Source organism: Papaver somniferum, chromosome 6 (assembly GCF_003573695.1).
Source record: "Papaver somniferum cultivar HN1 chromosome 6, ASM357369v1, whole genome shotgun sequence".
NCBI lineage: Eukaryota > Viridiplantae > Streptophyta > Magnoliopsida > Ranunculales > Papaveraceae > Papaver > Papaver somniferum.
The window spans coordinates 84,535,073-84,559,068 of NC_039363.1; the positions used below are offsets into that span (position 1 = coordinate 84,535,073).

General features: G+C 37.3%; 4 protein-coding genes and 1 pseudogene across 4 annotated transcripts; 3 read left to right on the forward strand and 2 right to left on the reverse strand.

The window, feature by feature from the left end:
* Nucleotides 1-10,787: 10,787 nt before the first annotated feature.
* Nucleotides 10,788-11,919, forward strand: LOC113291001 (uncharacterized protein At4g26485-like). The gene is made up of 3 exons (XM_026540584.1): nucleotides 10,788-11,196; nucleotides 11,422-11,626; nucleotides 11,721-11,919. The coding sequence occupies exons 1-3, from the start codon at nucleotides 10,788-10,790 to the stop codon at nucleotides 11,917-11,919; spliced, it is 813 nt and encodes a 270-aa protein (XP_026396369.1).
* Nucleotides 11,920-15,390: 3,471 nt separating this feature from the next.
* Nucleotides 15,391-16,242, forward strand: LOC113291002 (uncharacterized protein At4g26485-like). The gene is made up of 3 exons (XM_026540585.1): nucleotides 15,391-15,547; nucleotides 15,653-15,863; nucleotides 15,960-16,242. Exons 1-3 carry the CDS (start codon nucleotides 15,391-15,393, stop codon nucleotides 16,240-16,242), a joined length of 651 nt encoding a protein of 216 aa, XP_026396370.1.
* Nucleotides 16,243-16,873: 631 nt separating this feature from the next.
* LOC113285820 (probable glycosyltransferase At5g03795) lies at nucleotides 16,874-18,838 on the forward strand. Its single transcript, XM_026534571.1, has 4 exons — nucleotides 16,874-17,294; nucleotides 17,471-17,664; nucleotides 17,763-18,111; nucleotides 18,203-18,838. The coding sequence occupies exons 1-4, from the start codon at nucleotides 17,172-17,174 to the stop codon at nucleotides 18,719-18,721; spliced, it is 1,185 nt and encodes a 394-aa protein (XP_026390356.1). The 5' UTR covers nucleotides 16,874-17,171; the 3' UTR covers nucleotides 18,722-18,838.
* Nucleotides 18,839-19,553: 715 nt separating this feature from the next.
* Nucleotides 19,554-21,310, reverse strand: LOC113291003 (annotated as a pseudogene).
* A 247-nt stretch (nucleotides 21,311-21,557) lies between these two features.
* LOC113288234 (UPF0481 protein At3g47200-like) lies at nucleotides 21,558-23,774 on the reverse strand. The gene is made up of 2 exons (XM_026537203.1): nucleotides 22,843-23,774; nucleotides 21,558-22,761 (listed from the first exon to the last, which is right to left on the reverse strand). The coding sequence occupies exons 1-2, from the start codon at nucleotides 23,452-23,454 to the stop codon at nucleotides 21,832-21,834; spliced, it is 1,542 nt and encodes a 513-aa protein (XP_026392988.1). The 5' UTR covers nucleotides 23,455-23,774; the 3' UTR covers nucleotides 21,558-21,831.
* Nucleotides 23,775-23,996: the final 222 nt, after the last annotated feature.

Here is a 23,996-nt window from a genome sequence, read left to right on the forward strand (position 1 = left end):
TGGATTCACGAAATAATATTATAAAATAAGGAGAGGTGTGCGGGACCGGGCAACCTAACCGGTCTACCATGCCTAAGCCGTGGACGGTTCCACGCCACACAATCCGTAGCTTTTATAATTATTATTCCCTAATCTCACGAAACTCCTCCGTTTCAACAAAAACCCGTGAATTCTCCATAACTTCGTGGATTCACGAAATAATATTATAAAATAAGGAGAGGTGTGCGGGACCGGGCAACCTAACCGGCCGGCCATGCCTAAGCCGTGGCCTGTCCCACACCTCACAATCCTTAGCTTTTATAATTATTATTCCCTAATCTCACTAAACTCCTCCGTTTCAACAAAAAACCCGTGAATTCTCCATAACTTCGTGGATTCACGAAATAATATTATAAAATAAGGAGAGGTGTGCGGGACCGGGAAACCTAACCGGACGGCCATGCCTAAGCCGTGGCCGGTCCCACACCTCACAATCCTTAGATTTTTATAATTATTATTCCTAATCTCACGAAACTCCTTCGTTTCAACAAAAACTCGTGGATTCTCCATAACTTCAAGGATTCATGAAAAATAATAAAATAGGGAAAGGTGTGCGGGACCGGGCAACCTAGCCGTCCGACCATGCCCTAGCCATGGTCGGTCCCACACCTTGCAATCCCTAACCTTGCATAATTATTATTTTCCTCAATTCATGAAACTCCTGGGTTTGAGCAAAATTCATGATTTCTCCATATTTTCTCAAATATTGCTCAAATCACGAAAAACCAAAAGCCAACATAGTCACACGACTGGATAGCCTCTCAAGGAAATTTTAAATATTAAAACACTTTTATTTTAATATTTTCAAAATATTGATGAATTGAGCATACACACTCATTCCAACAAAAATCGAGAATTCTCAGTCAAGATGAAACTCTTCACTATGTTGCTCGAACGCGCATCAGGAAAATACCGAAACTCTCAGTATGGAAACACGGACACCACGAAAAAACGTGCATGCCTCCATGACCGACCAGAGTCATTCCTAGGGATTGCACAAATCCGGTCCCACATGTTTTCATAATTATGACCTAATTTGCTCAATTGCTCATACTGGGCCCGAACTCTCTCCAACCAACTGGAGAATCCTTCAAATGACCAACAACTGGTCCCTTGACCACCAAGAGCCGGTCCCATGATCTCTTGGTCGGTCCTCATCTCTCATACCTAGGTTTTGTCACCTAATGTTGAATCCAGCAATATTTCAATAAATGATGAAACCTGCATTTAATCATCGTTCTTTCACCAACTCACAAACTGAGAACCCTGGTGCGTGCTCACTCGAGCACTGGGAATCACATGGACGCTCATCATCCCACGTGGTCGGTCCCTCTTCACTCATGACCAATTTTGAGCAATTCACCAATTGTTGAAGGATTGATCAAAAATTAGGGTTTCGAACAAACACTCCACGAATCACCATTCTGAGCAAGTTCAAACACAAAATTACGTTGATTCAGCAATCAACATCCAAATTAATAATATTCGGTAATTCTCCAATATTTTTGACTAATATTTTATTGGGTCACGACACCAGTAAATAATTCTTTGAATTGAGAAATACTTGCTCAGTTGCTCGAATATTGATCCAACCATCAATATTCGGTAATTCATCAGTAGTTTGTCGAATTGAGCAACAGTTGCTCGATTTCACGTCAAATTACCAATATTCAATACTTTGTTTAATTGAGCAATACTGGCTCAGTTGCACACCAAAATTATCGAATTCGTCGAATTGAGCAGTACTTGCTCAGTTGCTCGACAAACTCTCGATACTGAGCAATACTTGCTCAGTTGCTCGACAAAATCTCAATATTCGGCAATTCGTCGAGTTGAGCAATACTTGCTCAGTCGCTCTAATCAGTAATTCATTGATATATCAGAGAACTACATGTTCAATCCATGAATCGCTGAGCATTCACCACTTATGCTCGATTCAACAAAACTAGACTCACAGTCTAAATCAGTCAACAACTGACCAACTAATACACGCCTGCCTTGCAGACTCCACGATCCGTGAAATATCAATCACGTCAAAATTGAGGGATATCACTTAGGGTTTTGGTCTGGCGGTCTACAACACGTGGATTCATCTACAACGAGAAATGTGTATAAGTCGTGTAAACGGTTGAAGGAGTTAGCAAAGTAGTGGGTGCACGATCAGTCAAGTCTTCGCACGACATGGAACTGACTTTACCACGATCTCCCACTTTCCCACTCTTTCACTCAAGAAACCGTCACACTTACAGGGATCAATGGTACATCATTCTTGTAATATAAATAAGTCTAAATCGAGGACATCAGGATATCATCAATCATCGATTATCATCATTATCCGTCAACAACTCGATATAAACTTATTCACAGAACTCAATTTCAGCAGTTCAGCAATATTACAGAAACCTTCAACACACCCACAATCCTTGATCATCACTGATCCCACACAACTCCCAGCTTCCCTCCTACAGATCAACCCATCTCCCTCTTTGCGACCAAATTGATTCTGGAACGGCCATTGTCTTGGTTTAGGCCTGAGTCATACAGATTGATTTCCCGAATCTAAGCACCCCCTTTGCAGCGGTGCATCTGTGTGAGGTTCAGCAGTTTGCTCGGTTGAGGAGTCTCGACAGCACGCTCGACTCTTCACTTTCCTAGAAAACCAGCAAACCATTTTTCCCCATCTACACCAGAATACTTCAACAGGAGAGGCAATAACATAAAATATAATGATTCTTTTGGTCTTGGATACTTCCCAAAGACCTTCAAATTCTCTCGTAAATTACCTTAAGCGTATTGAACCATAGAGATGATATGGCAGTTATATTAGAGACACAACTGTCTACATGTATCAATTACGATGATTTATGAGTAACGAGAAAGATCACATGTGATTTCCAATTCGCGATCCTTTGAATATTTGTGAGTCAGTTTTATGCTTAGTTGCCGAATGAATTTTATTGTTAATAACTCAGATTTTCTGGATTGTTTTATTACATTATTAACAATAACCCATAACCAATCTGATGTAGTACATCTTTCTCTGTATCAACTCTTTATGTTGATCCATTGTTTTGTATCAACAATGATTGTTGATTCTTTTACAGCCGTATCAACTATGACTGTTGATCCTTTGTGCGCGTATCAACTATAACAGTTGATCCAACGTTTCTGTTTAGCTTACTTGCTTTGCAAGCCTTGTCTTTCCTAGCTTACGTCAATTTCCTTTTTCTTTTCTGTTTAGTCGGTTCTTGTGAACCTATTGAAAGGCTATGCCTTCTTGTTTTAAGGAACATCTTATTATCAGTATTATTATTATCAATTTGATTATCAATCTTTTAACCTTAGTTACTTGATCCTTGAATCAGTTTTCTATTAAGTTTCTGACGAAACTTAAATATCCCTTTCAATCCTGTTCTGTGCTACACTAGTTGGTATCAGATACAGAGTCTTTATATTTCTATCTAAAGACAGATCCTTCACAGCTTCCGCACAAACTCAAAACCCTATTTTGTGTTTCAATGGCAGATAAATCTCTTACCCTAACTGAAATCGCAGAACTTTTGAAAACTCTTCAAATCTCAATTACATCTCTGATAGACGCATTTATGTGTCTATTTTGTTCTCAATGTTATGTATTGTTAGACTCGATTAATTACTTATTGTGTTATTTTGTGTTCTTGTAGGAAATTTTAGAGAAATAAGCCCTTGCAGCGAAATGGGCTCAAAAAGCAGTGTTTTACACCCCGGAGAAATGTACCGTAGGCACCCCAGAAATGCACCAAAAGCGTCCCAGAAATGTCCCGGAGGAACCCAGAAAAATTACTATTTCCACCCCAATTGATATTCGCACCCCAGCACTCTGGATAAGGGGCAACTTCTTCAACAATTTGAATTTGTGTTTTTGGCGGGAAATGAAGTTTTCAACTGGCAGAATTTTGATTGTCAAAATGAATGGGTTAGAGTGTGATTCAATCACTGAAAATTGGCAGAAAGATGTGATTTGGCATAAGGAACAAAGTTTGGGTGGTGGTTTCGATCAAATTTGTCTGGAATACGTGTTTTGATTCTCGAGTTCAAAACAGGGCAAGCATGCACTGGAGGATGATAATCACGCGTCATGGAGAGTTATGGACGTGTTCTGATGATGTGGAATGGCTCGATCAACACTTTGGGTCGTGAAGAATCGATTTGGAGCGTGGAGGGAGGAATTTTACGCAAGAAATTCCAAGTTTGGTAAGAAAATATTCGGAAAATATTGTTATTCACTGCCCGCATAATGAAGAATTATATTGGAGTTATTGGCGAGATTTGGAGATGTTGTTGGGTATAAATAGGCTCTTTGGGTCTACTAGAGAGGGTGTCGAGAGTTTTGGGAGTCGATAGGAGGGCCAGAGAAGCAGAAATAAAGAGTTTTCAGAACTCTGCTGCTGCTGATGATGATGATGAAGAACGTGAAGAACACGAAGAACGGACCTGCCAGAGCAGTCGTTCTTCAACTATAACAGCGACATCGGAACGTGGGTCGTAGTTTTCCAACGACTACAACACTTAAGAGATAACGGGTTATGCAACGATTATAAACGTTGCAAACACCTGATTTTCACCATTTTCTCTCCGTTTCATCATTGTGAACCATTTTTGAGCCATAATAAATTATTTTGAGAGAATTTTTACTATGATGAGTTAATTCCCTCGTAACCAAGGCAATGGAGGAAGCTATTCACGCAACATAAATGGGTAACTATTTCATTTAATTATATAATTTACCTAATCGCTGCTTTTGCAGAGTTTTAAATTGTTTGAATGATTGTCTTAATTATTTGTTATTCAGTTTGATAGGTTATGCTTGGTTTAATCTCTTGATAATCTATGCTTAAGGTTTACAAATAATGTTTGAGAATCTGTATGATTGATAGTGAATTAAAGATAAAAGAGGACTTAAGAATTGAATAGAGTTTTGAAATATTTATCATTCAATTTTGCATAATAGTGGAATCTAGTGTCTTGGTTACCTCTCGCACCCATTGTTAATAATTTTGTATATAATTTTATTAAACCTTTAAATTTAATCTTCACAAGTCCGAGAGTTTGGACCTCATTACTACAACCACGAAAAATCATTAATCAATCTCTGGAACAAAAGTTTGATACCAATTAAACTGAAGTCCAGACTCTTACAGATGATTTTACAAAGCAGTTTGGAACTATCAAAAAAAGATTGTTATTCCAAGGAGAGTGTCTAGAAAAGTTATGGAAACATGCAGGTCTGGATGACAAAGACATTCCTAATTTAACTGATGATACAAAAGAAGGAGAAAAGAAAACTGAAGAAAAAGAAGATGATGTAACAAAAAAAGTTACACCTTTTTTTACTCAGAATGATAATATTCCTGAGAATATCTCCCATAAACTTAACCACAGGGAACCTTTAGAAGGTTATGTCAACAAAAAGCTAGTTACAGTTCCCCTCCATTATGATGAAGATGACAAGGCCGAAGAAATCCAAGAGCAACAATGGATTGATGAAAAATGATTGAAATCTGGTGTGAATCCTTATGGAACTTTACCAGAATATAAGTTGAAGGCTGATATCCCTAATTTTCATGGTGGTTTACATATTGAAGAATTACTGGATTGGTTTTATGATGTAGATTCCTTTTTCAACTTCATGGAAGTTCCCTGAATTGTCTCAAGTTAAGCTGGTAGCTTATAAGTTAAAAGGTGGAGCTGCAGCTTGGCGGGAAAAACTCGGTAAAGATCGACGCAATGCTCATAAACCTCCCATACATACATGGAAAAGAATGAAAAAATTGTTAAAAGCTAAGTTTCTTCCTAAAGATTACATGCAACAACTTTTTATTAAGCTTCAGAACTGTCGAAAAGGAGCCAGACTAGTTGAAGAATACGTTGCTGAGTTTTATGCTTTAGTTGCTCGTAACCAATTGAATGAAACTGAGGAGCAATTAGTTGCACATTTTTTTGATGGTTTGAAAAACTTCATTCAACAGGGTATGACACCATCTGTGTTTACTACGGTTGAAGAAATCTAACAAGCTATTAAGATTGAAAGGCGTGTCCTCAGTACTTCTAGACAAACAACTCCACGTCAGGCTCGTTATCAACATTATTTTAAAGCTTTCAGACCATATAACTCTTCTTATGGTTACCAGGGTGAAAGAGGATCAATAGTAGTTGTTGATCCATATTCAAAAGGTTCAACAGTCGTTGTTGATCCATATTCGAAAGGGTCAACTGTCTTTGTTGATCCACATGATAGAAGCATAAGCCAACCATATCAGCAACAACAAACATCTATTTCTCCAGAAATTGCTCCAATGATGAATATACCATCTGCTAAGCCATCTCAGGCTGCTCCACAATGAGATGTTGCTCGTAATACCAGAGGTAATCAATTTCAATAACAATTTCCTCCTTTACCTAAAACAACTAATCCTTATTCAAAGTTTCGGGGGGATAGATGTAATAAGTGCAACCAAACTGGCCACACTTCTAGTGAGTGTCGCAAGTTTCATGCTTACATTAATGAAACTCAGGAAGAACAACTGGAAGAAGAAGCTCTTGGAGATGATGAGTTACTTTACCTTCAGGAACATGAGACTTTTGATGCATATTTTCTTGGCGTAATTCGACTAGTTTTAATTACTTAACCATGTCCTACTCAAAGATATAGTATTTTCAGATCTCATTGTCTTATTAAAGAAAAGCTCCACAACATGATCATTGACAGTGGCTGTACAGAGAACTATGTTTCTGCTAAATTAGTTGAGAAACTTGGTTTATCTTTTACTCTTCATCCAAAACCATATTCAGTTGGTTGGATAATCAGTTCATCCACTCAACAACTCATCAATGTTTGGTGAAATTTTCTTTCCATTGTTATTCTGATTATGCTTTGTGTGATGTGATCAACATGACTGCAGCCAGTTTATTATTGGGAAGACCATGGCAGTATGATATTCATGTTGTTCATAATTTCTATGAGAATACTTATTCCTTTATTCATGAAGGTTTTACCAAGGTTTTGTGGCCTTTACAATCTTCTTCTTCAATCAAGGAACCAGCAGATAAGAAGACTACTTCATTAGTAGCTATCGTTGTTCATTATTTGAACCCTCATTCTCTAAGTTCTCATGAAGTTACTAAGCCAATGGTGGAGATTCCAGACAAGGTACAACCTTTATTATCTTCTTTTAGTGACTTATTTCCTGCTGAGTTACCAAATATTTTGCCTTCATTAAGACATCTACAACATCAGATAGACTTTATACCTGGAACTTCTATTCCTAATCAACCTCATTATAGGTTAAGTCCTAGAGAGCATGATATTTTACAAGGTCAGGTTGATGATTTGTTACAAAAAGGTTAGACAAGACTTAGCAAAAGTCCTTGTGCTAGTCCAGGCTTTTTAGTAGACAAGAAGGATGGTGGATATCGTATGTGTATAGACTCTAGAGATTTAAACAGAGTTACTATACCATATAGGTTTCCCATACCAAGAATCGATGATATGATTGATATGCTTTCTGGTGCTAAAGTGTTTACTAAGCTTGATTTGCATAGTGGGTATTATCAAACACGAATCCGTGAAGGTGATGAGTGGAAGACAGCATTCAAGACAAAAGAAGGATTATATGAATGGTTGGTAGTGCCTTTTGGTTTATATAATGCTCCTAGCACTTTCATGCGTCTCATGAATCAAGTTTTGCAACCTTTTCTTGGAAAATTTGTCATTGTTTATTTTGACGACATCTTAATCTTTAACAACAGTGAAGAAGAACATCTTACACATTTATCTCAAGTTTTTAAAGCACTTCAAGACAATGTTTTGTATGTGAACTTATAGAAATGCACCTTCTTTACAAACAAAGTCATTTTCCTAGGCTATGTTGTTTCTGATATTGGTATTTTTGTGGATGATTCTAAAGTTAAGGCAATTGTAGAATGGCCTACTCCAACATCTATACGTGAAGTAAGAAGTTTTCATGAGTTAGCCTCATTTTATAGAAGATTTATGAGAAACTTTAGTACAATTGCAGCCGGTTTGACAGATTGTTTGAAGTGTGATACTTTTGAATGGACTGAAGAAGCAGATAAGATCTTTAATCTTCTTAAGGAAAAATTGTGCAGTGCACCTGTTCTTGCCATGCCAAACTTTGATAAACCTTTTGAAATTCATTGTGATGCTTCTGTTGTTGCCATTGGTGTTGTATTATCTCAAGAAGGATATCCAGTTGCATATTATAGTGAAAATAATTCCGATACAAGGAAGAACTAGTCAACTTATGAGTTGGAATTAATTGCTCTTGTTCAATCTCTTAAGAATTGACATCCTTATATTATTTATAGTGAGTTTGTTGTTAACACTGACAATCAAGCTCTCAACAAAGGTCAACAGGATGCATGATAGGTGGTTTTCAACTATCAATCAATATACATTTTCCATTAAACATCAGAGTGGAAAACTTAATCAAGTTGTTGATGCTTTGAGTAGGAGAGCTCATCTTCTAGTTGCTCTTAAACATGAGAGTTTAGCTTTTGATTTCTTGAAAGATCTTTATGGTGAAGACAAAGAGTTTAAGAATTTATGGGAAAAGTGTGGGTCTTCAACATGCAGTGTTGATGATTATCTTATTCAAGATGGATTTCTTTTTAAAAGGAATCGTTTGTGTATTCCACATTGTTCTTTACGTCTTCATCTTATTCAAGAATTACATGGAAGTGGACTTGGTGGACATTTTGGAAAAGATAAAAACCATTGCTTTGGTTGAAGAACGTTATTTCTGGCCTTCTCTCAAACGTGATGTTCAAAGGTACATACACAAATGCATGGTTTTCCAGCAGTCTAAAGGAAATATTCAAAATACAGGTTTATATACTCCACTTCCAATTCCCGATGCTCCTTGGGTGGATATTAGCATGGATTTTGTACTTGGATTACCACGTACTTGCAGGGGGAATGATTCTATTTTAGTAGTTGTTGATCGTTATTCAAAAATGGCTCACTTTATAGCCTGCAAGAAAACTACAGATGCCTCAAATGTTGCTTATTTATTTTTCAAAGAGGCGGTACGTCTGCATGGAGTTCCCAAAACAATCACTTATGATAGAGATACTAAATTTTTGAGCTATTTCTGGAAGTCTTTATGGATGCGTTTGGGAACTAAACTTCAGTATAGCACAACTACTCATCCTCAAACAGATGGACAAACTGAAGTGGCTAATGGATCTTTAGGAAATCTGATTAGAGCCAAAGTTATCGGAGGAAAAGAGAAGCAATGGGATAATTTTCTTCCCAATACGGAATTTGCTTATAATACTTCAATCAATCGATCCACAGGTAAGACACTTTTGAGATTGTTTACTCTAAAGTTCCTAATCATATTTTGTATTTGGTGGTGCTTCCCAAGTTGCAAAAATCAAATGTTAATGCAGACAATTTTGTTGAAAAAGCTTCAATCATACATCAAGAAGTTAAAACAAAGTTTGCAGCTTCTAATAACAAGTACAAGGAGGATGCAAATCAGCATAAAAGACTTAAAACATTTGAAGAAGGAGAGTTGGTTATGATTCATCTCAGAAAAGAAAGATTTCCTACTGGTACTTACAATAAGACCAAGATGAAGAAATATGGACCATTAAGATTTTGAAGAAAATAAGTGATAATGCATATGTTATTGATCTTCCATCGAATTGGAACATCTCTAATATCTTCAATGTGCAAGAAATATTTACTTTTCCTGGAGAGAATGAAGTTCTTTCTACTCATTAACTCGAGGGAGAGTTTCTTTCAAGAAGGGGGGACTGATGTAGTACATCTTTCTCTGTATCAACTCTTTATGTTGATCCATTTTTTTGTATCAACAATGATTGTTGATCCTTTTACAGCCGTATCAACTATGACTGTTGATCCTTTGTGCGCGTATCAACTATAACAGTTGATCCAACGTTTCTGTTTAGCTTACTTGCTTTGCAAGCCTTGTCTTTCCTAGTTTACGTCAATTTCCTTTTTCTTTTCTGTTTACTCGGTTCTTGGGAACCTATTTAAAGGCTATGCCTTCTTGTTTTAGGGAACATCTTATTATCATTATTATTATTATCAATTTGATTATCAATCTTTTAACCTTAGAATCTTGATCCTTGAATCAGTTTTCTACTAAATTTCTGGCGAAACTTAAATATCCCTTTCAATCGTGTGGACACTACAATCCCTCAAAGTTGAAATTCAATATGAAGAATTTTTGTTATTCAAAGAGAATGAATCAAATTGCCCGTTTGGATAAAAACTCAACTGATTGACAACTTAAAGCTATTGAACCCACAGGAGCAATTATCCATGGCCCCCATGAAGTATAATTCATTGCATATTTTATTCCCAAAGATGAACGAATTTTTGAAAACTGAAGCCTTGCATGCCTGATGCCTAAATACTTAGTCATCTCTGTGAATCAGTGTCCAGTCTATCTAAGTGCATGTATTACTATGCCCTTGCTTCATCTTGTTACTCGAAACTTGTTTTATTTCCTGGGGAATTAACTACTAATTAATACGAGTACTAGGATATATACAAGAAGTTAATGAGCCACTTTGAACAGCCTAGGCCTACTCATTCTTATTCCTGTACTGGGTCAAAGGTGCATTAACACACTAACTAGCTAGTTGAAGAGTCATGAATATGCATTGTATATATATGCTCTGCAAAGAAGAAGGGGAAAGTAACGAAGCTTAAAATGGGCAACTTTTTCTCAAACACCTCTGAAAGAGCATGTAAGGAAGACAATATTAACAAAGATGAAAGTTGTAGTAGTACTGTTTCATCCGCAAATGAGTGGTATCAAAAACCAACCCCAGTTCCAATTCGAGATTCAACTAGATCGAATATCTTAACCAGAGAAATAAGAGAAATTCATAGAACACAAGAAGTAGTAGTGAAGAAAAGAGAGGGTCATGATGTTGAACTGAAAACTACTTCTGATCTACAAAAAGAGAAAAAGAAAAGTAGTGAAGGAACCATAACACACTACAATAGGTCTCAAAGGATACTATTGGTTGGAGAGGGTGATTTTTCATTCTCAGCTTGCTTAGCGAATGCCTTCGGCTCTGCTACAGACATGGTTGCTACCTCTTTGGATACGGAAGGTACTACTAGTTTCATTTTCTAGACTTGTATTACAGATTTAGTATCTAAACTGTGCATTCATTTTCCTCTTCATCATCTGACAAATGAACTTTACACTTGATCATTCTCTTTGCGTATGCTATTATCATGACGTATTTGTTTCGTGTTTGTGTGTTTTCTTTGGTGCTCGGTCTATATTTCGTGTTTGGAGTATAATTTTTTTTACTTTTGCTTTGAATGCTCAGAAACGCTACTGGAGAAATATTCAGGCGCTAGGAAAAACATAAGGCAGCTCCAGAAGTTGGGATGCCTTGTTTTACATGAAGTTGGTGTTCATGACATGTTATATGACTCAGATTTAATGAACATGAAGTTCGATCGCATTGTCTTCAATTTCCCACATGCTGGTCATTTTCCTCCGTTATATGAAACTGATGGCTTTCTCATCGAGTAAGTATTTAGAGCGTGCATATACAGGTCTCCTTCATAAATGAAACTTGCATGAACTAATTTGGTTTTCCTTGATTCATGGTTATAAATGCAGGATGCATAAGAAGCTCTTACTGGGATTTTTCAAGAGTGCGAGTAAGATGTTGAATAAAGCTGGTGAAATTCATGTCTCACACAGGAATGATTTCCCATACAACCAAAGGGAGATCAAGAAACTTGCCAACGATGCTGGTCTTCAATTGATAGGAAAAGTGAAATTTCAAAAATCTGACTATCCGGGTTATAGCAACTAGAGAGGTGGAGATGTCGAGCCTGACAAAGAGTTCTTTCTAGGAGAATCTCCTCTTACTTACAAATTCTCGATTAAGTAATTCAACTTCTTATATATACAGTATCTCAAACTGGTGAATCCATCCGTCAAGCATCGCAATTATCGATTTGAAATCATCCAAAATAATATCTAGAAATCTCTTGCTACAGTGTAATGACATGTTATAAATACAGATTTGCACTTATTTGTCACTCAAACAACTCATATCAAAATTTTTAAAAACCAAGTACAAACTTAACTGTTTCTGCACCTCTCACTTAAGGTTGAAATGTGAATTTAGCTAGATTTAATGGTTTCTTCATTTTGAGCCATTTAATTTCTTATCTTACATGCTTACTCCAAGGAGCCAGATAAAATCACGTCTTACTTTACCTAGTATTGCAGTGTTCTCAGTCGTACCCTCTTTCTAAATTTGATTGGTCTTACACTCTTACACTTTGTTGGTTATACAATGAAGTATAAGCTGAAGTAAAGTTCTGAAATACGAAATTGCTATGAAACGTAAACTACACGTACGGATATCCCAAAACATAGTTGATGTTGTGATACTCTGAGACTCTGTGGCTTGCTCCATGATTTTGCTAGAGCACCCACATTTATTTACCTCTTGATTGACGTGGTCTATTCTTCAGTTTGACAGTGTTTACTCGGTTCACATACTTGGATTTAATTTCCGTGTGTAAGCTCATGTATGGTGCTCAATTAGTCCTTTTTTTTTTTGGTTGGCTATAATTTGTAATACCAACACTGAATGCAATCAAGGAGAGACATCCCCTCATCCCTCTCTATTCGGGTATCATGCAAGACCAAGATTCAAGCATTGGGAGAACTGAACTTGGAAATTTGTGACAATTATTACGCATGTACTCCATAGAGCAAGCCAGTTCTGTTTCTTCATCTTCCCCTGTCATTGGGAAGTGAAAAGTCTCTTAATTTCCTTTGCTTTTGGGAAATAACAGAAATGAATAGATTAAAGAAGTGAAGATGACTTATGTATTCCATCCATTCAGTTGCAGAGCCATCTTCTCTATATACTACTCCAAGTGTGTCTGCTTTCATGCATTTTTCTGGGAGTGTGACGCTATCTATTCGTGCTTGAAAATGAGCAACCTTGTCTCAAATGTTATTGATACATTAGAGGTTTTGTCAGAAGGTCATCCAATGATTTCAACTGAATCATCAGATGTCATCCCCTCTAATCCAGGTATTAGTAACGACGAGGGTGAACCAGTACTACTCATGCATCCATTTGTTAGAAGTCTACTAATTGATGATGCAAATCACGAGGACAAAGTCGAGAAACGAATTGTTTTGGCCACCTCATCATTTGATATTCCAAAATCAGTACTACAGTACTCCTGCCAAAAAGAAGAAGATCATAAAGCAAACCTTAGAGATCTCGAAGATCACGACAGGGTAGATGAATTAACAAGAGTGGAAAAAAGAGAGCTTCTTGACAATGATGGTAATAATAATCTCGATACTACAGAAGAGATGAAATATGTGGTTGCAGGAACAATCTCATCCTCGTCCGACATGAATATGAATTCGCAGTCACTGCCCTGCGTTATCGGAAATGAATGTCTCAATCATAGCGGAGAAGATTTGTTTGTAAGTTCACCAGACAAACAAAATGGATCAACTGCAGAAGACGAAGAGCTAATAGCAGTACCAGAAAAAGAAGGAGATGAGGAGCAGAAGAAAAGAAATAGTTCTACTAGCAGTACTACATCTGTGCGATGGATAACACACTATAATAGCTCTCAAAAGATACTACTAGCTGGGAAGGGGATTTTTCATTTGCAGCTTGTTTAGCACATGCTTTTGGCTCTGCTTCCAATATGGTTGCCACCTCATTGGATTCCAAAGGTGATTTTCAATTTCTTCTTCATTTGCTTGTATGTACTTTTGTAAATTAGTGTATATTTGACTTGATACAAGTTGATAGTCCTTAATCTGTCTAACCATAAATTCTCAGTAACACTAGACAGAAGGTTACCAAGTTCTAAGCTACACATTTTTGACCTCCGGCGCCTTGGATGCTTGGTTTTGCATGAAATTGATGTTCATTTCATGGCATCAGCAAACTCAAAAGTAGTGAATATGAAGTTTGATCGCATCATCTACAACTTTCCGCATGCAGGGCATTGGCGCAAATTACGCGAAGAAGATTTTGAGCTCATCTGGTAAGTACAAGATTTATATGATATGAGGATCATGTATGTAAAGTTAGTTAGACTGAGTAGTGAGTACAGTCTCCTTGTGATGAATAAATGCTTGATTCCACTGCCTTTGTGTGATGTGATTCAATTGTACAGGAGGCACCAGGTACTCTTATCAGGGTTTTTCAAAAGCTCTAGAAAGTTGCTGAGGGAAGATGGTGAAGTACATGTTGCACACAGGGATGATTACCCTTACAATACATGGGATATTGAGGAACTTGCCAAGAAAGCTGGTCTTTTTTTGATTGAGAAAGTAAAGTTTCGTCCTGAAAATTATCCGTCGTACAGCAATAAGCGAGGCAGTCGCATCAAGAGCTGGGATTCATTTGGTTTTGGAGACTTCCCAATGACCTTCAAATTCTCACCAGTTAAAAAAAACAAAACATATTGATTCGTAGTTGAACGTGAATGCCAATCTCTATATTGAATGTGAAAGCAGAAAGCTTGAAAAGAACATGTTGAAGAGTTTTAAGCAAATGTAAAAACACAGATTGTTTTTATTACAAACTTAAATTGCAAATTGTTTTTTGATCGATATTGGTTCCTATCAATTTTTGGATTCTGAAAGTCAATAGTATGCTTTGATACAGATTTCTTCATTTGAACACTCAACATTTTCTTAAAGCTGCTTTCGAAAGCTGCTGTAAAATGGGATTATGTTTCGTCTGAAACACGCTATCATTTTACAGTACCAAATACTTATTAAGCTAAACAACTTGCGACTAACAGAAATATGCTATCCCCATCTTAGACTTGATATTTACATCTTTGTCATTGCTGGCGAATTAACGATTCTTGCTCCCACAAGCCATGAAATTGGTCTCTTGACTAATTTGTAAGATGATACTGGGGCTATATCTCCGGTCTATCTTAATACAAATAAGCATTAAAATCCCATTAAATAGACAACCTCAACCATTATATTGATGCGAGGTAATTGAAATAGAGACTCTCAGGATTTTGTCTTGAAATGTACACGCATGCATACAGCTAGCTCTGCTTCTTCACTTTCTCCTTCTCTCTCGGTAAGTGAGAAGTCTTTTAATCCATTCTTATGGAAACTTATGAAAATTAATTGATGGAAGAAGTGGAAAAGGTAGTGAAGACCATTGACCCAATAAGTGTATTTTAAATCTACACCCATATAAGATAGTTTGCTGGGTGATGGAAGGAGAAGAAGTTCGATCTGAGTAAGTCAGCTGTACAAGCAAATGGACAGTAATGCTACTACTGAAAGATGGATAACACATTACAGCAGCTCTCATAAGATACTACTAGTTGGAGAAGGAGATTTTTCATTCTCAGCTTGTTTAGCTAGGGCTTTTCGCTCTGCTTCCAATATGGTAGCCACCACTATAGATTCCGAAGGTTACCTTTCTTTTAATTTACTTTTCTTCTTTTGTAAGCATGGCTTTATCGTTGTTTATATGCACTGCAGCGTTATTAATTGTCGTAAATGTCTGCTAAATTCAGATACACTGTATACAAGGTTACCAAGTTCTGAGTTAAATATCAAAGACCTCCAGAGCATGGGATGCTTGGTTCTGCACAACGTGGATGTTAATTTCATGGCGTCGTCATCTTGCTATCCAGTATTAGCCCGCATGAAGTTCAACCGTATAGTTTACAACTTTCCCCATGCAGGACATTTCTATATGAGAGAAAATCGTCCCTACGTCATTCAGTAAGTCCTGACAAACCTATTGGAAACTTTTTTTCGTTTGAATGAGATAAAGGAAGTTAATCCAGTTGCCGTTCATTTTTATTGTGTTGACTACAGGAGGCACAAGGATCTCTTATCAGGATTTTTCAAGAGTTCGAGGAAGATGTTGAAAGAAGATGGTGAAGTTCATGTTGCACACAGGGATGACCACCCTTACAATCGATGGGAGATCGAAGAACTTGCTAATGAAGCTGGTCTTATTTTGATAGAAAAAGTAGATTTTCGCTCATCCCTCTATGCGGGTTACAGTAACAAAAGAGGCGGTAGCGTCAGAAGTAACGATAGCTTCCCTCTGGGAAACTTCCCAAAGACCTTCAAATTTTCACTGAAATCAAGTTAAATCACATCATTTTTGAACAGGGATTAAGAGACTTTGGGTTTGGAAGTCTGCTTTCTTATTTTGTTATTTTTGTTATTATTATTAATCTTGAAATCTTAATTCCCTGTTGCACTTAATTTTTCATCATCTAGAGCCTTAATACAATTTATCTGTCAGCCAATTTTTAGGTGTTCATTCTTTTCTTATAAGTAAACGACTTTATAAAATGCTAAACCCCATAAAAATATGATCAGTCACGTCTGATTCACGGCACAAAATCAAAAGGTGCTACTTAATTCAAGACAATGCGTCAATGCCTTTTATTGTTTCCTCTTTAGTTAAGCAGTGAAAAATACCAGTTCTCACCTAAACAAATATTTTGATAATGTGAAGGGAGGACTGAAATATGAACAGTGTTGTCACTTTGTAAAAGTTAGGAACTCTTTATCTATACGACAGCTTATAAGGTGGGGGAGTATATATATTTATCTTCATCTTCAACTTTCAATTAGATACACCCATCAGCAGCAGCAAAGAATAACTGGGCAACGAAGCAATGAATATTAATCTGCCGCCCGACATTAAAAATATATATTGTATGTCTATAGTAGAAGAATTAAGAGGACAACTTTGCATATAGAGAGATGAAAAAACAGGAAATGCAACTGTCAGCTTCTTCTTCACATTCTGTACCGTGTAAATCATCGTCGTCAATATTGTTTCTTCTGGTTTTGGTTCCTCTGATACTAGTCTCGCTAATTGTAGTTTGTATACCAAATTCTGTCAGTAGTAGCACTACTACTCCATCCAACCACTTGTTCTCTTTGGCTTCTCAGCGATGGTGAACTTGGGATAATATTAAAACTAACCACATTGACAGTACTGATACTGCTAACAGTAATAAAACTAGGACTAATGATGGCGAAGCCATACTACTGCCGGTTTCGGACATGAATGAAGATGATCATGAGCAACAAGCCCTCTTCAATTCTTCCACCTCATTTATCAAGCCCTCCGGCTCGTCAACTGCCAATTCACAACAACTGCACGCTACTGATCTAACCCCGTCAATAGTAAGCTACATTATCTCTACTTTTTGAACTCATCATTTCTACAGCTATATTTTGAATTATAGTTTACCATTCTTTTGACCACTGAAATTGCAGTAATAGCAAATTAATCAATCTTTAAATTCTAGCAGATAAACTAGTGGAGATAATCTAACTAATCCTAATTATTTACCATTAAGGTCGTCGCAAATGAAGATTATACACCTTCAACAAAATATGAACATAGATACACAAAATTAGAGAAGATTGAAGTAGGTCTTGCCAGAGCTCGAAGTTTGATCAAAGGAGCTTCTAGGAATCGCAGTATAGCCCAAAATGATAGAGATAATGTTCCTCAAGGAGCCACTTACAAAAATGCCTACTCATTTCACCGGTACAAATATTCAACTCCTGTTATTGAACTTCGGTTAAATGTTAAAAAGTGTCACTAGTTGTAGCTTGCTTAATCCAATTCTATTGTGAAATTTTCAGAAGTTATATTGAGATGGAGAAGAAATTCAAGATATTTGTATACGAAGAAGGAGAGCTACCAATATTCCACGACGGTCCATGCAAAAGCATTTACTCCACGGAAGGATTGTTCATTCACCAAATGGAGATGAATAATCATTTCCGAACTAAAAATCCCGATGAAGCACACGTTTTCTTTCTGCCATTTAGTGTTGTAAGGATGGTTCAGTACCTTTACGTGCCTGATTCCCACGAAATCAAATCCATTGGTCGCACTGTGGTGGACTATGTAGATGTTGTTGCTCGTAAATATCCATACTGGAACCGGAGCAACGGTGGCGATCATTTCATGCTGTCGTGTCACGACTGGGTAATTACTCGATTAAACATCTGACATTGTTGGCTTGAGCTAGAGATAATGGGAAATAACTGTTCTAAGATTCTTCGTCTGTTTGTTATAGGGGCCTCGTACATCTTCTTTCGTTCCTGAGCTATTCAACAATTCCATTCGGGTATTATGCAATGCTAACACCTCAGAAGGATTCAACCCCTCCAAAGATGCATCACTTCCTGAGATTCATTTACGAACTGCATATGCAACTGCTCAGCTAGGTGGTCTTTCACCTTCTGGACGTACCATACTTGCATTCTTCGCTGGGGGTCTGCATGGTCATATCAGATATTTGCTTCTGAATCAATGGAAAAACAAAGATCAAGATGTTCTGGTTTATGACAGGGTCCCAGAAGGAGTGTCTTACGAAAATATGATGAAGACTAGCAAAATCTGTCTCTGCCCAAGTGGGTATGAAGTTGCCAGTCCTAGAATTGTCGAAGCAATCTATGCAGAATGCGTTCCGGTGTTGATCTCTGATCATTATGTTCCTCCGTTCAGCGATGTTTTAAATTGGAAGTCATTTTCAGTTCAGATTTCTGTTAGTGACATTCCAAATATAAAGAAAATTCTAATGGGAATATCGTAAAGTCAGTACATTAGAATGCAAAGGAGAGTGAAACAAGTTCAGAAACATTTTGTTGTGACTAATGACTCTCCTAAGCGATTCGACGTCTTTCATATGACTCTTCACTCGATTTGGTTACGAAGATTGAACTTTCGGGTTGTTGGCATCTGATTGACGGTCCAGTCGTTATTTAATTTATTTTTTCCTCTGAACCTTGTAATCAGATAATAATCAATCAGAGAGGGAGAGAGATTGAGAAAGAGTTTTGTGTAGCTACATAAGAAATTTCATAAATGAAAGAATATTTTATCAATAACTACAAGTGGATATGCATTTTCTTCTGCTCAGAATGTCATTAAGAAGTGACCCTCGATTCAAAGGTAATACAATTTTGCTTTCGAAATCTAACGCTGCATTCAATCTGACCAGTGATGTTTTACTAAGATTTATTTGCTTTTAAATACTGCACCTTAAGTGTTTGTTTATATGCATCAATGGAAAACGTCGATACAATGCTTGCTTGTGTATCCAAGTTAATGATTTCATCACATTTAGAAGCTTATAAGTCTCACAGAATTGTACTAATCAATAGCTGGGGTTGACATCGGGCTTTAGTTATCAAGTTGCTTCTTTTGATTGATGTTTTAGCAAAGAAACAACCCAATTTCCTCAAGGCACCCAGTTGGGTGAATAGGGGTCATCGCATTTTCAAGAGGAATTTGAGTGATCAAACGTCTTAATAGCGCGCCTTTGACAACATAGGAATTCGTAAATGTGGAAGTGACACAATAAAAGAAAACATTACGCTTTATTACATTTGGTCATTAAGATTTGTGATAGCACAAGTTACAAGAGAATTAGAGAAACTTATCTAGTCCAAAGTAGTAGCTGGGAAACAATACAGAGCTTAGGAAGACATGAGAAATATGACTGAAACATACAATCAAGTGTTATGGCGGGGACGGTTTAAAATAAGAATAAACAGCAAAGAAGGTCTGGGCTGTCGTCAATATCAACAAAAAGATGGCTGCAATGAGCGAAAGAAATGTCCATGGACTGCTGAAGTACTGATGGACCAAATTCCTCATCCAAATATGCCATGTAGTACTGTAGTACGTCTTGTAATAGTTGTTTAGTCCCTTCATTTGTCTTTGTAAGTGATTCACATCAACATCGTATACTATCTCTCGACATAACTTATTGATTAGATGAGCTACGTCCTTGTCACTTCCTAGCACATGATTTAGGATTCCATACTTGTGTAGAATATCGGTATCTTTGGAAGTGTTCACTAAGCAATCAAAGAAAATGAAGTGGTTAGTAAAATAGGGTTGTGCTTTTTCGTGGCATTGTTCATAAGCTATAGAATTTAGAAAGAGAGGGACAGTATTATCATCCATGTGTAGCTGAGGGATCCTTAAGATGCCATCTTCATCATAATCTATGCTAAGTAGGTCATCATTTTGCTCTTTCTTGATGAACTTAATTCCTGCCTCCTGGAGTTCTGTAACACAGTAGTTCAATTGTTTTTCTTGTTGAGCAAGCCTGATGCTTGGAGTTGTCGGATGAAATTTCTTCTTTCCACGCTTGTACTGAGATTTTAATGGTGTGATGAAACTTCCCCGGAATAAGCAAAGAAGATGATCATACACAATATCTGTTTCGACTAAATCATCCATGTTCATCAGTTCTAGATCTCTTGGAATAATTGGATTGAAAAAGCGGAGCGCAAGTTCAACTAGAGAAACATTGCCATGTTCAGGACAGCTAGTTAAATTGAATAATTCCTGGAGAACAAAAAATGGAAGCTGGTTTTGTAACATCAAGAGGTCGCGCTGAAGGCTGCGAAGCGTCCAGCGTGCTTAGAAAATTGGATCGTTCACAGGTTCCTGTTGAATTGCGAAGGAGTTTCAATTAAACTGCACAAAATTGAACTATATATCATACGATTAACCAACTGGAAGCACATACCTGTAAACCTTCTTCATAGTAGTATTTGTAGTAAAGACGAAAGAGCATGATAATAAAGCAACCATCCATGACCATCATCTGCACGAAATCCTCGCTGTCAATATAATTAAATGTTTCTGAGTAGCATTCTCTCGTCTTCCTTTCTAATGCCTTCATGGCTGCTTCAAGTCTCTCTAAAGGAACACCGACGACTCCATTCTTTTTCTTTGGTAGCACCAAGGAATCAACCACTACACATACATTAAGCCGTGGTGTCACTACCTCTGCTGAAGGTCCGGGTTCTTGACCAGAGAGGGTAGTACAACCTTCATCGTTGCAGTTGTACCCCAAAATGTACCAGAGGTAACGCATCTTGTGATCTTCCATAGGTTGTAAGAGCCTATCACCGTAGTGAAAAGGACCAATTGACACGAGTTTGGGGATATAAGCATTCCTGTGAATATCAGCCATGTTTCTAGGAACTCTATAGATAGTCCATGATCTGCCTGAATCAATGACATTTCCTTCTTTAATGCAATCGTTGATGTTGATCACTCATTCGGCTGGTGATTGCTGCTGCATGTCGTCAGTACTCTTGCTCCCTCTATTACTTTTCGTTCTCACTCCACTAAACCTCTTTCCTATTAATTTCTTCGCCATTGCGTCAAGATATGAGGTGCAAAACTCAATTCTATTTCTCACAGCTTAGTCCATATAACTGTTTCGAAACTATATATATATATAACAAGCATGAACTTTGCCAGTTTATTCTCTTCCCGTTCTGGTTAAGGAATGTCATAACCGGGAATAGGTCGTGATAGTATGAAGAGTTTAAATTAATCATAAATCACGAATTCAACTGATATTATTACGTACCAAACTAATGATTAGCATCTTAAACCAGATTTTTTTTTTATAAAATAAAGCTTTTCACTTGCCAGCTGCAAGTCATTATGAGTAAGTAGCTGATACATGCATGCACGTTCATTATCCTATCTTAACCAGATTTTTACGTGGTCGAACGTTTTCGAAACATATAATATATATATGAATTTCTTTAATGCACTACACTGCAGACTACATATATCCGTATAGCTTTCATATAATGACAGATAAAGTTAGGAACAAAATATAAGTTCCAAAATTTTGCAGGCAGGCGTAGCTATCCAGATATAAATAAGCTATGTATTTGGTGGTTTAAAATAAGCATAGATAGCAAAAAAGGTTTGGGCCGATGTTAAAAGCAATAAAATGATGGCGGCAAGGAGTGAGAGAAATGTCCATGGGCTGCTGAAGTAGTCACGGATCAAATTCGCCCACCATTTATGCCATCTTGTAGCATAATATGCCTTGTAAGCATCATTCACTTCCCTCATTTGCTTAGATAAGTGACAACTCTCGACGTCGTAAACAATCTCTCTACATAACCGATTGATGAGATTAGTTACGTCTTTATCGCTTCCCAAAAGATGATCAACTATGCCATAGTTGTGCAGTATCTCGACATCCAATGATGAATTCACCAAACTATCAAAGAACATCAAGTGATTTGTGAAATAAGGCTCTGCCTCCTCATCACATTGCTCGTAAGCCACAAAATTTAGCAAGACAGGAACGGTGTTGTCGTCAATGTAGAGAGGAGGAATTTTTAACTTTCCATCCTCATAATCAATGTCTAGTAAGTTGCTCTGTTCTTTCTTCAAGAACTTCACTCCTGCATCTTGTAGTTCTTTAACAGAATGAATCAATTGCTTCTCCTGAACAAATCGGACACTTGGAGTCGCATGAGGAGGTTTCCTTAAGCGTGATATGGGCTTCTTGTTCTGAATCTCTGTAATGAAGCTTGTGCGCAGTATGTCAAGTAAGTGATCATACTCAGTATGATCACCTCTCATGTCCCTGTTACTGTCGACATCATACCGTGGAAGAAGTGGAGCAAAAAACTTGACTGTGAGATCGACTAGAGACATGTTAGACTTTCCAGGACAGCTCGTTAAGTTGAATAGTTCATTTAGAACAAAAAAGGGAAGCTGGTTCTGTAACATCAATAAATCGCGCTGCAAAGAACGAATCATCCATCGTGTAGTGAAGATCGGATCACTTACTGATTCCTGTTAAAAAAATATTCAAATGAGAAGATTCAGCAATGATACCGAATTGATCATAACTGTATATTAACCAATTAATATTACCTTATTGTCATCTTCAAAGTAGTAGTTATAGAAAAGGCGAAGTAGCTCAATCACGAAACAACCGTCGGTTACCATCATTTGGACAAAATCGTTGCTTTCGACATCATCAAATTTCTCTGAGTAGCATTCTCTTGTCTTCCTTTCCAAAGCCTTCATCGCTGCGACTAAATCTTCCAAACGAATGTCTTTGCCTGAAAGACGTCGTTGCTGCTGCATATGGGAAGATGGTTCAGCTAGTTCTAGTTTACCTTTGTTATCTTGATTATTAGTAGTATTGTCTGTAGTAACTGCAGAATGTTGGAGGCCAGTGTATCCCAGGATACGCATTAGATAACGCGTCTTGTGCTCCTCCATGGCTTGTAAACGAGATTCTTGGTAATAAAATGGACCGATTGATATGATTTTGGGGATGTAAGCAGGCTTATGAACATTAACCAAGTTTCTGGGTATTCTATAGATAGTCCATGATCTACCTGAATCCAATTCAGGACCCTCGTTAAGACATTTGTTGATGTTGATCACCCATTCCGGAGGCTGCCCATTAGTGCTAGTTTGATGTTTTATCGATCTCAGTCGTCCATGAGATTTCCTTCCTTTGCCTTTACGCCCCATCGACCTTTTCGAGCTTTGGTTCAGGGATGGCACCAACAAATTTAGCTGAAATCTTGAAACTTACAAAATCACTGTGGACTTCCAAGTACTATGGAAATCTCATAGATACTTTTTGCGGTGTACATTCTCTTGCTTGATCAAGAATTTTCTTCCAGTTGAAATGTTCCTTCTCGGAGTCAAAGAAGACTAAGAATTTAATGTGACTGTCACAGTTACGCGTATATTGCAAGGAATAGTCATACAAATTTGGCAGCTAGAGTTCATCGCCCTCAAGTTATCTTCAAAGACTAATTAGCTATTGGAAAGCTAGTACTGGTTGTTTAATCAACATATTATGGCCTTGTGCACAAAACCTTAGCTTCTTATGGTCCACTCGTATATAAAATATATGTACTGGTTGTTTCTGAAAGTACTGAGAGTGTTTCAAGTCAAGATATCTCAAGACAAGTCAACCAAGTTGCCACGAATAACCATCGCACAACAAGGTGTCTAGGAGCCACTAAAACTTTCTTGATATTTATGACTTGTGGTACCACAATCGA

Coding starts and splice junctions, on each gene's coding strand:
- LOC113291001 (XM_026540584.1), top strand. CDS start 10,788: ATGGGCAACTTTTTCTCAAACACCTCTGAAAGAGCATGTAAGGAAGAC. Junction 11,197..11,421: donor TACCTCTTTGGATACGGAAG/GTACTACTAGTT, acceptor TTGAATGCTCAG/AAACGCTACTGGAGAAATAT. Junction 11,627..11,720: donor ACTGATGGCTTTCTCATCGA/GTAAGTATTTAG, acceptor TTATAAATGCAG/GATGCATAAGAAGCTCTTAC.
- LOC113291002 (XM_026540585.1), top strand. CDS start 15,391: ATGGACAGTAATGCTACTACTGAAAGATGGATAACACATTACAGCAGC. Junction 15,548..15,652: donor CACCACTATAGATTCCGAAG/GTTACCTTTCTT, acceptor TGCTAAATTCAG/ATACACTGTATACAAGGTTA. Junction 15,864..15,959: donor AATCGTCCCTACGTCATTCA/GTAAGTCCTGAC, acceptor TGTTGACTACAG/GAGGCACAAGGATCTCTTAT.
- LOC113288234 (XM_026537203.1), bottom strand. CDS start 23,454: ATGGGGCGTAAAGGCAAAGGAAGGAAATCTCATGGACGACTGAGATCG. Junction 22,762..22,842: donor ACTTTGAAGATGACAATAAG/GTAATATTAATT, acceptor TTTTTTTAACAG/GAATCAGTAAGTGATCCGAT.
- LOC113285820 (XM_026534571.1), top strand. CDS start 17,172: ATGAATGAAGATGATCATGAGCAACAAGCCCTCTTCAATTCTTCCACC. Junction 17,295..17,470: donor CTGATCTAACCCCGTCAATA/GTAAGCTACATT, acceptor TTTACCATTAAG/GTCGTCGCAAATGAAGATTA. Junction 17,665..17,762: donor AATGCCTACTCATTTCACCG/GTACAAATATTC, acceptor TGAAATTTTCAG/AAGTTATATTGAGATGGAGA.